At 46.2% G+C, this 13958-nt stretch overlaps 1 protein-coding gene across 4 annotated transcripts in view; it reads right to left on the bottom strand.

The window, feature by feature from the left end:
• brsk2b (BR serine/threonine kinase 2b) overlaps positions 1-13958 on the bottom strand; it is a 176873-nt gene that overhangs the window by 16006 nt on the left and 146909 nt on the right. For 3 of the 4 annotated variants that reach the window (XM_036543494.1, XM_036543491.1, XM_036543492.1), the window contains exons 10-16: positions 13579-13743; positions 12457-12554; positions 10965-11115; positions 9153-9218; positions 4803-4863; positions 1998-2205; positions 674-722 (exon numbers count right to left, since the gene is read on the bottom strand). In XM_036543494.1, coding sequence (XP_036399387.1) covers positions 674-722; positions 1998-2205; positions 4803-4863; positions 9153-9218; positions 10965-11115; positions 12457-12554; positions 13579-13743 — 798 coding nt within the window. The remainder of the gene's footprint in view (positions 1-673; positions 723-1997; positions 2206-4802; positions 4864-9152; positions 9219-10964; positions 11116-12456; positions 12555-13578; positions 13744-13958) is intronic. The other variant, XM_036543493.1, reaches the window with a different exon arrangement.

Below are 13958 nucleotides of genomic sequence, written 5' to 3'. Positions count from 1 at the left end.
GAAGTGGGCCGTAGTGGGCCCAGCACAAGGGTTTCTAAGGACGCACGTGACACCTCCCAGTCTTAGCCGAATGAGGACTTTTGTCAACCATGTCTGGTGGAGCTTGGATTGTAGATACATGACTGGCGGCTTTAAGATGGGCTACATGCAGTTTTGTAGTACCTGATTGGGTGTCAGCTGCTGCTACCAGCTTGCTCCAATGCCTAGCAGCCCAGAACTAAGAGCTGATCATTCAAGTAGCCAAGCTTACCAAGGCTCACTATGAGTGAGCAACATGCCCCTCAGAAGCAATGACATCATTTGGACCAACCAAAAAGCATAGCCTCTTCTCCCAAGCATGGCCCAGAAACAGCTGAATTGAAAACTGAAATACTGAAATATTAATGGACACCGATTCCATGACAACATTAAACAAAAGTGCTGTATGACTTCACTCATGTAGTTCTGACAAAACTAGAGAAGAAATACGAAGACTTGGAAAAATAAATGCGCACATAAGTATCAACTGTTGGATTACATCTCTCAGTTCCCCCTATTTTAACAAACAGTAAATGCCACGGTATTTACTGCTTGAGCTGAAGCCTGTAGGTTAGGGTAAGGGTTAGTTTGTGTGAATTGATGCTTCATTGAATGCATTGTCCAGTCCAAGAGAAAGTAGTATAGAGTTACTTACTCGGGGGAAGACTCTGGGGTGAGGCTGGACATCTCCTCTTGCGTAGGAACTGTGAAGTAGGCATAGAGGTCACAGAGGTCAAAGATTTCACCTCCACTTGCCACTGACTCTAATGCCAAGAGCCAATGCAGTTACAAGTACAAAATGTCTCACTGACTCATTTATATTTCAGACTCTACAGGAAGGGCACACATCTGTAACACTTGGCAGATTGCTGTAACACTTAGCAGATTGCTATATATGGTATGTAGTTACAAAAAAAGTGGGGGTCAAGGAGTCAAGTAAGTCCACCTGCTACCAATGAAACAACATTACAGAGACTTCCTCAGTTGCCAGCGTTATGCCTTCGCAAGCACTGGGACATCTCTCCTTGCAGATAAGCACAAATGATTGTGATCCACATCTAATTAGTAGTCGCCTTCAGAGATTAATATCTAATCAACCGTATTGCAACCAACACATGCAAAATTCCCTCTGGTGTTCCAACCCTCTGCAGAGAGAAGTGAGGCAGGATTACTGGTGGAGTTAGATGCTAATCTTAATGATGGGTAGGCCTGGTATTAGCGTTGGCCCCAGTTCCCAGGGCTGTGATATCAAAGCATTTGACTGTGGAACAGGGATAGACGCCCGCGGAAAAAGAAATTCCTAATGGCGGCACTAGTCGGGTGCCGCTGCTGCATTCATTGGCTCCTGCACACTGTCTCTGCATTGCAGATTGCTAAGCAGAGTCAATGGGACCCAATTTATACAGCCTAACTGTAGACAACTACTCAGAAAACCTAACGCAGACAGCAACGCAAGCAGCAAGTGGACGTGTAGGTGTGAGGAAGGCGTGACCAAGCAATGGTCAATCAGGAAGTCTTTAAAATGGATCTTGCTTTGGTGCCATGGCGTAACAGCCCTTTCCTAACAATAGTGAGTGTAGCAGGCTTCACCACAAGTGCAGATAAATTGGTAGACCACTGCACATTAACTGTACATATTTATATGTAGGTACTGTACATGTATGTTAGCCTATGAAGAAATGCGGTATGTCTGAAGTCTCATGAGGAAATCGCTCTATTAAAAGCGTTTTTAGCTAGCTTTTAGAATTGTTTTATTACAGGAATGATTTCATTGCCTAATTATTTTGTTATAAAAATAAAAACACCATGTGCGCGTATACATTTTAGGAATATCCTTATTTTAGTACATAATTTCTGGTCAACTTTGTCACATAACCAAAAACACCTGTGTTTCCAGCAGGGCCGCAGTTTGTTCAGAGGAGCTGAGAGGAGCATGCGCCCTGTTAGAGGATACCACAGGGGACCTCTTCCCATGATACCTTGCAGTTTCCTGCGGTGGAAGCGCGGCGATCCCAGGAAGCTGTTCTTGATGGAGTTGAGGCGTGTCCTCCAGGGCATGCCCCCGATGGAGGGGCTGGGGGGTGGCGTGGGGTTGGGGGTGCCCGCCGGGCTCTCCTTGGGCGTGTGCACCGGCGTCCCTTTGGGGGTGGGGAGAGGGCTCCCCCTGGGGGAGGGGTGGGGGGTCACCTGTATGATGGGGATAGATTTGGCGTTGTGGTCACTGCCGGGCACCGGGTGGAAGTGGTGCAGCCGGATGGGGGACAGGGGCACAATGGGGGAGAAGGGAACGGAAAGCTGCGGGGGCACTGCCAGGGGCGGCCGGCGCACCTGGGGGCTGTTGGGGGTGCAGGGTGGGTTCTGCTGGCAGGGGGTGGAGGGCTCCGATTTGGGGGCGGAGGGGTTAGCCTCAGTGCTGGGCAGCGGGTTGGACCGGGTGGACTGGAGGGGTTTCTCGGACACTTTGGATTTGGTCGGGAGGGTCTGCGTCTTGGGGTTGGGCGATAGGGGAGCGGGTTTTTGCTGGAGGGAGTTTGGGGTGATCGAGCCAGCTCGATTGGAGCGGGACTCTGGGGACTGGACGGGGTTGGAGTTGGGTAGCCGGGACAGGTCGGGGGACTGGGGGGGCACAAAAAAGCGTCGGACAGGCTGGGAGAGGGCATGCACCGAACCGGAAGAGCACAGAGGCAGGAGCGTGCGCAAAAACACAGCAGGACCAAAAAAAAAAAAAAAACAGCCACCAAAGCCCCCAAGATAATTTGGTGACATGAAATCGCAATGACAACAGAGCCATATGCCAGAAATGAGAGGGTGGGAGACACAGACAGAACACAAACCAGGAGTGGTGGGTGTGAGAGTGCAGGAAGGAAAAAAAAAAAACAAGAACATGCGGTTAGCTTCGGCCAAAAGGCAACACAACCACGAGAAAGTAAACAGCATTACAGGCAGTCTGAAACAGCAAAGCAGCAACAAAAAAAAGGACAAGAACAGCTTTAGTTCCCCATCGTTAAAGTAAATCTCTGCTCGTAAACCAAGCAGGCAAGGCGCGTGTGAGAGTGACAGTGTGTGCGGTGCAGAGCTTCGACAGTGAGGCCGCTGGCTGAATTATGGGATGGAGGTGGTGTGGTGAAGATCGGCACGGTATCCCTTTATACTGTCAAGCTGCCTCTCTCGTAAGGGTGCGAGGTGAAACCAGACAGGGTCACGCCCTCTGTCTCTCCCTTCACGGCCACGTCTTTCATCCCTTTGATCCTATGCGAGCAGCACTCGCAGCTTCATCGCTTACAGGCACGCTGAAGACTTAATGAAAATAGCTCTCGCTAAAGACTAATTATCACCACAGCGAGAGAGGAGAACAGACAAGCCGCTGTGAAGGCATTCACACAGTCACAGTTTTGAACAGCGTTAGACAAAACCAGAGACGACTTGTGCTGAGGAGGCTGACAAAAGTTGTCTTTTGTTAATTTCCCTTTCACCGGAAAGGATCTTCAGCGTCAACGTTCCTGTCCATTAAAACTGTACAGTGTTTGATAACACCACTTCCAGAGCTGAGAAATCAGGTAGATTTTTAAAAATTCTTTTCCAAGTTACTCAATTAAAGCACATTTTGTGGAGCTGGGGAGGGATTTGCAATCTGTTAGCTTTTCAGAACAAGTCGGGTGTAAACTACAGGCCCATCCGTTCATCAGCAAAGCAAGACTTTTCAAAGCCTTTCCGCAGTGGGATTTGCGCAAGCCTGCCATTAAGAACAGACAGAATTCCTTCATGTGAAAGAAAGCTTTTAAACATGAAGTTCAGTCTAATTTCTTCCCAGTGATGCTTGCTGGAGGTATCTGTGCCCTACTTTACCAGCCTGCAAAAAAGCTCCACAGCAAAAATCTTACATCAGTGTTTGATGGACTGATACTAGCAGTTTTATGTTTACATTTAAGTTTAGCTTTGTCTTACAGAAACTGTGAACTTAAGTTTAGGAATAAACCAAATAAATCCTAAAAATAAATCCATACGCTATTCAACATGTAGAGGGTAGGTTTTTTCCCAGACTATACTCCTCAATTCAAGATAATTTTTTCTTGTCTATGTCATTTCTTGTCCTAATAATATTTGTGTGGTCCCAGTTTTTCATTTTTTATCCTCAGCAACATATTTAACACAAGAACCATTTTTCTTCGTCAGTATATTTCAAACTATATTTCAACTAGCCCCAATTCAACCTCACTGCAATATGCGCTACTTTAAACAACAAATTTACATGTATTAATTTTAAAAGTAGACAACAATACCACTACACATAAAAAACAAAGGAACTCAAGGTTACTTAAAATTCAGGTCAAAGCACACGGCGGGTCTGCTGGAGGATACAATAATTTGAAGATTGTTTTCAATGAGAAAATATGAAAATATTCTTAAAATTATTCACACTTTTTACATACATCTTTTTTGCAGCCTCAAACAGTTTTTTTTAATTCCTCTGACAAATTCTAAACAACTTTTTCCCTATAAAATTGGGATGCTGGAAATCAAAAATATTAAGTTGTTGGCTTCAAGGGTGCTTTTGAGGTTTGGCTTTGAAGATTTTCTGATCCTCAGTAAAAGGCTTGCCGGCTCATTTCATCCACAGCTGCACCGAAGCCCCTGTGCACTACACGCTGCTGACAGAGAAAGGAATACTGTTGAAGCAGGAGCGGTGGTTAGCCTCTCGCACGACCTGCTGGATGCAGAGGGGCGCAGGCTGGGCGGGGGGGGTTTGGGGGGGGGTGAGGCGGATGGGGGCGCGTGACACTTACCCGGGGGCTGCTCAGGGGGCTGGTGGAGAGGCCCGAGGAGGCTCCGCTTATGGACCGCGACCTGTCGGGGGACACAAAGCCGAAAACACAAGGCACAGCCCGTGCCGTTAGAGAGAGAGAGACGGGCTGCAATGACAGCAGGTTCTGCGACACACTGGGGACGGGGAAGGGAAGGGGAGGGGGCCGGAGGGGGGGGGTCGGGGGGGACAGTGGGAGCTGAGCATGGCCCCTCACTCCTTTTAAGCATGGGGGTTAGTGCTACAGGGGATTTTTGTGTTAGATCATTAGGTACGAACAAGGCTAGTTAGGCAAATGTCACTGTTCTCACTCCCTCTCTGACCCAGCGTGCGCCTTGAATGTGAAAACGAGTCATTAATCCCCAAAAATAATACAGCAGGACACAGAAAAAAAAGAAGAACGGCTCCACTATCTGTCTTCATCAGGCAGGGCACTTCCCTGTGTGGAGCGAGTTTCGGCCATTCCGTTTCTGCCAGGAGGCCCTCTTCCTTATTTAAGTGCCGTTCGCTCCCACAGAGTGTGCGAGTGTGTGCGTGTGTGTGCGTGTGTGTGTGTGTGTGTGTGAGATGTGCTGCTCATTAGAGCAAGGGATTCTGAGCTGTCAGGTCCGCCTGCCTGTCATAAGAGCTGCCGACAATCGTAAAGGAAACCTCCAGCAAACCGGTCTACTCCTGTAGCAAAACCCGGTATGTCTTATTAGGAAAGAGGAGGACGGCCTCTCTGATACTTCAGTCTGTCTGTGCTGGGTGCTGCAGCTCGGGCCTAGCACTATCGCTAAACCCTGTGCGTCGGCTGTGGTGGAAACACCACTGTGGAGATGGATGGAGAGGGCAGGGGGAGTGGGGGGTGGGGGTGAGCAGGAACTCAAGGGTAAGCACTGACACACCACTGCGCGAGCGGCGATTATAAATACCACAGCTATGAAAAACACCACCCACGCTCGCTCAGACAGCTGGATCTGTGTTAGTACGCATGTAGGAGGAGAGCAGACGCTGCCGGCTCAGGTATTTAAAGAGCACAGAGATGTGATTCCCCAAACAGCGGAGCAGGGGCAGTGCCGGCGTGTCGGACTTACGGTGACCCACCGTCCAAAGTGACGAAAGCCACGTGAAAACACACCACTGGAATGATTATCACCGTTTGCCAGTCAGCATCTGATAATGCCTTTATGGCCGCAATTTCACGAGATTAGATTCTAGATATGCAAAATGCTGAAATAATGTCATGTCTTTTTCCTCATTTTAGATTAATGAGCTCCATTTATTTTTTCCCCTCAAAGTGATTCTTTTGGGGCCACATTTTAGGACGGAATAGTATAACGGCCTGGGTAAAAAAAAAAAACTGACATGTTTTTTACGCGAACAGAAAACCCTTTCACTGGCAGACGCTCCCTAGCTGGTCCCCATGTTCTGTGTTGTTGGGTGGTTGAATCTTTCTCCCCGAACTGTGTCTGGAAAACTTCTTCCCTGTACACTTTGTCCCTCCTAACTTTTCTTTGTGAGCTATTTCTGGAGCAGCCCCCGTCCTCTTTCTGTGTGACAAATCGCTGTGTTTGAGGTCGTTCCAGAGTGCCGTTCTCTGCCTGGCAAACGTTTTGCGGAACACCGGGGGTGAAACGAGAGGAGGGGGATTGGGGAGGGGGGGAGGGGATTGTGCGTGGAAAACAAAGCGAAAATGGGCAGTGGTATTAAAACTGGGAGCTAGGGGGAACCGGGGGTCCAGGAGAGGCGTGGAAGGGAAGCTGCAGCCAGAGTGGCCTCTTCCAGGGACTGCTTGGGGGGTCTGCAGAGAGTGTTAGCCTTCTCTGCAGGCCATTTCCACAAACACGCTCCATTTCAAACCCGCTGCTCCAATACAGTGTGATAAGGAAAACTTCTGCACTGATATTTTTTTATATAACCAAGAAAAGTACAGTAGTTTTTAACTTCTCTGTCTCTCCTCTCAGTCACTCGTACTGAAGACACGTGCTCTCAGATCAAAATGCGGAGGTTATAATTAAGCTTTTGGTGGTGCATTGTTTAATGTTAGAAACAAATTTTGACCATTAAATTATTCCCATGTATGTAATGTTCATGTGTGCATCAGGCAAAACATTTTACTCATACCCATCAGTGGATCACAATAAAATGAATTTGTACATTTGTGCATTCGCAGATAGCACCCATGGGAAAAAAAAAAACAGACATACTTTTTGCTATACCTGCTATACCTTCCATGACCTTTTAATTATTTACCTTACTTGCAGAAGATCTCGCCAGGATCTGAGCAGTTCAGTGGGATGTATTAAAAAAAATCTCTAACCTGTTTTTTTCTCCACTGTGATCTCAACATCTCAAGCTCTATAAACTGACAACTGGGAAAGTAACATTGGAGAGCATGGGCTACTATTTAACATGACATAAACTCACAGAACATACAGAGATGCCCACATGCACACACAACCCCCCCCCCCGACACACACACACACACACACACACACACACACACACACACATACATACACGCGCACACACAGACTCTCTCATACACACACTCAGGTGCACGCAGATACACACCCATGCAATTACACGCACCCAGAATACCACCACCCACATTCACACTCAGCCACCCAAAGTCCCACTTTCCATGAGGAGGGCACACATGTCAAGGTATGAGATGGGAGAAGAACAGGCGTGAGGAAGGGCTAGACGAAAAAAAATGATGAAAGGGGACTCCAAAAACCCACAAAAGCATTCACCATGACACAAAACACAGTGCTACAGAAGCATAACAATCCCAAGAGAGAAAGGACTGAGGAAGAGGGCATGGATGTACTGATGTATTACAATACAAATACAAAAAATAGAAGCAATCAATATATAAGAAAGCCATAAACATAAAATTCTGAGAGGGAGGGTAAAAAAAAAAATGCACACACCCCATCTACCAAGATGCTGTAGGGCCACGAAATGAAGATGCAGGGGAGCTTTCCATCAAATTCCCTTCAGAACTGCCAGTGTGTTTGGGTGTGCCCTGAAACACCTCTTATGTTTTTCAAAATAACAGCAGTCTGTATTTGTGACAATCTTTGCTCATACTAATGGCAACAGTTGTTCAAATAGCATGGCTGTAACTGTGGGACAGGACAGAAAAATATCGCCACTTTGTCCATAATACATTCAGTTTATTATTCAGTATATTCAGTATTTTTAAAATCAGGAAACTTATCTTGGCGATTGATTTCCACTATGTTGTTTTTACCAATAAAATATTCCCAGACCACTTTCACAGCATGTTATCGAATCTAACTCAGATGGGCTGTGAAATTTCGAAACCCCCGACTCAGGGACCCAGGGTCAGCAGGGAACAGCCTTGAAAATGAATCCACACCGATGCACAAAGTTAGAGAACCTCGCGCAAGAGTCATTACACAAATGAACCAAAACGAAAGTAGTAAACGCAAGGTTAGAGGAGGAAAAGAAGAGAGGAGTGAAAAACAAGGCGATTGAGATCTGCCATGGGACAAAGTGGTAGACTTCAAAGAGGAAGAAAAGTCGAAAAAGGAGGAAGAAAGGAGGACAATGTTTTTGATGTGCAGGGAGGCGGCCGTAGGGGCACAACTTCCCTAAAAGGCCAAAACAAACTGCCGTTGGGGACTAAATGTTCCACTTTTATGGACTTAAGACAAAGAAAATCCGTAGATTCACACAACCAGAGCTGTCCTCTGCTTTGGTTTCATAGGCAACGATTTCCGAGTTTGAGAATGCTGAGGGCCGGCCCCTCCCTACGACTCCCATTTCCAATTCCTTCACAGCAGCTTTCATGGATGTCGGAGTGAAATGTCAACTCCTAATGACATTTGGATCAGAGAAAGATCTGGAAAATAGAAGTCTGTGCGTAGCAGCTGATGCCAGCTGTGATTGGAACGTTGGAGATGCCTGTGGTGTGCGTTCGGAGGAATACTTGCGAGACGGACCGTGGATAAAAAAAACATTCGCCATGCAAAAAGGGAGGCTGAACGTGAAGGGAAATGGATTCTGGGTTTAAGACAATGAGTTTGAAAATAAATCTCGTTAATGGCGAAACTGAATTCAAATGAATCACTTTTTGATATTGTTTCTGAGAATGTTTTATTTCCTTCACGTTAGTTACCATTTAAATGGGGGGAAAAAAGAAATTACACATTGTAAGGCTTGAAAGCAATCATCAAATCAAAGCCTGTGCTAGGGTTTGCTTATTAAGGGCATTCCATGTTATTGAAATGATTTTCATGTTCAAATGTTGTGAACAGAAAAGCCACACTGCATCTTTACGCTGGGAGTGGAGAGGGGAGGGGACAGAAACAGTGAATACCTTTCTTCTTTGCTGTATTTGGGATTGGCGTCAGAGATATCCAAGCTTTTACTGAACACAGCCTTACTACAGTGGGGAAACAAAGTGAACAGTCAGTCAGTCACCGCTAGCTCTCTTCCACGTGTCTGCCTACTGTTCAGGAACAAAAGAACAAGGTTTGAGTTTCCATAATTTACAATCCCAACATGGTGAAACGCTGGGGCCAGGATCCATTTGTTTAATGTGTCGAGGCATTTCCCCCCCCCCCCCCCCCAGATTTTCTGAGGCTGACAATGCAACATTACCTTTGATTTTTCTCCTTCTGAATCCGCCATTCAGTCTGCACTGTGAAAACTCTAACAGGGAGTTATTCCACTCTGATCTCAAGTCTCTGAGGACTGCTGACAGATCATCACTCAGGACTACACGGCTGGCGTGTACTACATTCTCTGGTGCCACTTCAGGCTTGGCACAAGCAAGCTGCTGTGCATCTATTGCCACACGCTGCTGTATTTCCAGAGTGGCAGTTATTGCCCCTCCCAGATTTCGAATTGAAATAAAGGAAATAAATAATTAAATAAGAAGACAATGATGAATGCTACAGCTCTTCTTGATCACTGCTGAGCGGCAAACTCAGATTCACACATTCTAAAGTATTCGTTTATTCTAAATGGCAGACGAATAAACTGGAATGCATAAGAACAAGACAAAGGGGGTTATAACAGTCTGAATTCTGTTCATTTAGTTGCACTATGGTGCCGTGTACTGATGTTGAACAAGAGGAGGTGTCTGGTTTTATTGATTGCTTTTACCAAATCAACCGTAGTGTGGAAGACCCTGTTGTGATAGATAAATATACAGATGAACATTCTGACGGTACAAATTAGATGCATTTCTTTTAATTTCTTTAGTACGGCCCACTCCCCGGGTGCTCCATACAGAGAGCGTGCCAGCATCATATCCAGCATGCAATGCAAAGCAGCTTTTTAATTTACTAATAATTAACTTCGGTGAAACGGCTATAGCTTAAAAGCCCCGCACAGTAATGCGCAGAGCCCCAAGTTTACCATTGTGAAATTAAAACGCGACTGGGCTCCTGAAAGCTGCTGAGCTCGGCTGCTTCATCTGGGCCACAGGCTGCATACGGAGGGCAATTATTAGGGTATTAACAGAAGTGCAGATGGCCTCAAATTAATCCTCCGTGCTTTCTCCAATTTTCTGACACAGCAGCTTTCCAGTATTCCACACGCACATTCGTATTAATAATAATAATAAAAAACAAAGTGAGCAAAGCGTTTATGGTGAAAATGACGTGGGAGTGGGTTCTCGGAAAAAGAAGGGAAAATGGGAGGGATTCGAGACTCCGTGCTCCTGGCAGTTTGCTTGATGTTACGAGGTTACCCTGCCAGCTGACGAAGGTTCCTGGGGGAGCTAGTCTACATGAGTTTGAGTGAATGTGCACAGCCAGAAAAGGGCATTTCATAAAAAAATAACCCTGCACCCCACCCCATAAGAGCGACCACTAAAATAAACAGCCTCTTATGATGATCGCAGTCTTTCAGACAGATTGATACAAACACAAATGAAATGCTTTGTTTTCTGGAAAAATACCTCTTATAAGAAGCTACATGCCACAAAGAACTACACTGTAGTATGAAATAAACGGTATCTTTAGACCTAGTGCTTAACCAACACAGTATGTATGACAGTGAGTGCAGTAAAAGGCAGAGCGTGAGCAGCTCTTGTGCAGTGTCATGCAGGTGTGCCGTACAGGTGGGGCGTGGATGATGGGGCGGGGGGGGGGGGGCAGTGTGGAGGGTGCGTGTGCCGTACCTCTGCCCGTGCTGCGCCATGTCGATGGCCCGCCGTACTGGCACCGGAGAGCCCCCGTCCGTCACGCTCAGGACCTCCATGGACTTGCGTTCGGGTCTCCGCTTGCCGTGCCTGTTGAGCATGGGTGAATCCACACGCTTCCTGGGCGGGTCTGTGGGGGGATGGGGGAGGGGGGGAGGGGGTTGAGACCAACCGAGGGGGAGTCGTGGTGAGGTCAAGGAGGGGTGGCTAAAACAGTGCGTCTCCTCACCCGTCTAAATTCGCATGGTGACATCCTTTTGAGAGCCTACATCACTATCTGCATGCCCTCCATACATTATATTACATTCATTATTGGCACTTAGAACACACTACCTTGCCCAAGAGTAAAACAGCAGCGCTGCAGCCCATAAACTTTCAGTTATGAGTCCTACTCCGTGCAAATATGCTACACTGCAACCCTAGGAAGCAGTGTAGCGTAGCGGTGAGGAGCAGGCCTCGTAACCCTGCTACATGGTTAGCGTGCTGGATGACATGAAAGCTATGTAAGTCACTCTGGATAAGTGTTAGACAAACAATGTTTTAATATATATTAGTGGCTTTCCACTCTTTGGAGGGTCTCCATCGCAGTCTTTCTAAGGTTTATACATTGACTCATAAGTGACTCGGAATACAAACGATTGATAAATGAGGCAAATGATTGGTCAATTAAGGAATCTCTACAGAACTCCTTGAGGGCAAGAACACGAAAAAAAAACCTATTTGCCTGAGCTGATCTTTAAACGCTTGCGATCTTGAAATGACCACCTCCAAGTCTACATCAATCGCGTTGGCATTTACGGCGGTATTTACAGATGAACAGTTCTGAGCGATGGTTTATCTGGGTGGGAGATGCCCTCAAGGCCCGAGGTCCATACACAGGAAACCTCCATTCCTAAATCTTGCATCTGAATGAGTGAGATGCCGATGCCTGGATAAGGATGTCCGCTAAATGAGAAAAATAATGATGGATCCAGGGTAATAATCGTGTATCTCGGACAGAAGCAGTGGAAGTGGAAGCCTGAGCTGAGTTTCAGCTGAGTTTTCTGAGCTGATTGGACCTATTCTAATGAAGGGATGCTGAGACCCAACATATTTAGAAGACAGGACCCTTCATATTTCAATACCAAGACCCCATCTATGTTGATGAAGCAGCCCTACCTATTTTGATTAAATGACCCTACATGTTATCAAGAAGCGATCCTACCTGTTTTGATGAAGTAACCCTACCTATTCTAATTAAGGGACCACACATATTACGAAGAAGAGATTCTACTTCTTTGGTTGAAGCAACCCTACCTTGCTTAATTAAAGGACACTACATATTATGAAGAAGAGATCCAGCCTATCTTGATGAAGGGGCACTATCAATTTTAAAGGAAGGACTATAAATATTTTAATGAAAGGATGTTGATGAAGCAATCCTACCTATTTTGCTGAAAGGAATGAACCTATTATGAATAAGGGACCATACCTATTTCATTTCTAGGTGGGAGGTTTTGGTCCTCATGACTGGGATACCTCTCCTTTCGGTCCAGAAGAAGGAAGTAGATCATCTTCTCCTGGTTGTCACTGCAGTGAAAAGGTAGAAGCCCGGCACAGCAGTGAATCCAGATGAGATGAGGCACTAAGACAAACTTTTGGATCCTTGTCTCAGAAATGACTGTTTGCTTCCATTTTGCAAATTCACCACTGCAACTTTAAAGTCATAACTTATGCTGGGTTTAAATCTGTGACCCAATATAGAATACAAATTTGGCTACAGGACCTAATAGAACACCCTGTCATTGCATTTGTGCTTAATGCTAGCTGCTCCTGTAAACCTCCAGCTGTATAAATAGGTAACGTAAGCAAAGTAGGCTAAACTGTGTCTGCTTGCTACAGTAAATAAACCTCAACAGTTATATTTCTTCACAGGTAAAAAGAGACTGCCTTAAGTACACAGATGGCAGGAGAATCAACATATCTGTACTGATAAATGTACAGGGAGTGAAACCTGAAATACTGCAACAAAAAATAAGCTTGTAAATGGTGGCAAGTTTTGCAACTTCAGCTAAAAAAGGAGGGGGGGGGGTGAGCAAGGAGGGAGAGGCGACAGAAGATAGCCAATTCTCCCACACCATTTTAGCTGTGCTTAACGCTCCGGGAGAGTGCAGAGAAATAACTGAAACCCAGGTGCTTTAGGAGAGAAATCACAGGCCATCCATCATAGACGGTAACGAGGGCCACAGATAATGCGCGCTGATAATAATTGTGCTACAGTGGAAATGATAAATGGGCCCTCCCGGGAAGGGCGGCTTCGCAGCCTCCTTCCAGCGGCCTCTCTGCCGCGCTGTGTGTGGGTCTCAGCAAAAGGGACAGAAACAAATAAACAGGCGGCAAATGTCAGGCACGGCGCACAGACAGCCGTGTGTTCAGAAAAGAAGTAAGTAGACAGAAGTTTCCCGATACGGGGGTGCGCTTCACGGGCAGCTGTGAATTGGGTTTCGATCTCGATGCTGTTTGCACAAACAGGTTGGAGGAACATCAATCTCAGGAGGAACAGAGTGACGGACAGTGTTAACCCACACAAGCCCCCCCCCCACCGGTTACTCACTCCTCTGATAGCAGGTCTTTCATCAGTTTGTTCTTGTCTCGGAAACACCCCAGCGAGTGCATACTCTCCAGCACGTCGGGGTCAATGTCTTCGGCCGAGGGCAGGGTGCGGATCGCCACCTTCCGAGGAACAGGCTGCTCCGGCTCAGGCTCATTCTTGCCCCCTCTGGTGGAGGACCAAACAACACATAGATTTAAAAAAAAAAACAGCCCCGATGTGTCTGGGCAAATAAGAGATACTCTAAAAATAGATTTCACTGAGATTTTAAAGAATGTATTCACAGTAACTGGTGTGTATAAGGACTGTGAAGTGCAAACAAAGTCACATTCAATATGTTGAGGATTTTAAACATCCCAAACACAATTTACTTAAATTCAAAA

The sequence above is a fragment of the Megalops cyprinoides genome, chromosome 13 (genome assembly GCF_013368585.1).
Source record: "Megalops cyprinoides isolate fMegCyp1 chromosome 13, fMegCyp1.pri, whole genome shotgun sequence".
In the NCBI taxonomy this organism is placed as follows: Eukaryota; Metazoa; Chordata; class Actinopteri; order Elopiformes; family Megalopidae; genus Megalops; species Megalops cyprinoides.
Note: the sequence above shows the minus strand (reverse complement) of the source record. Positions and strands in the feature narration are given on the sequence as shown.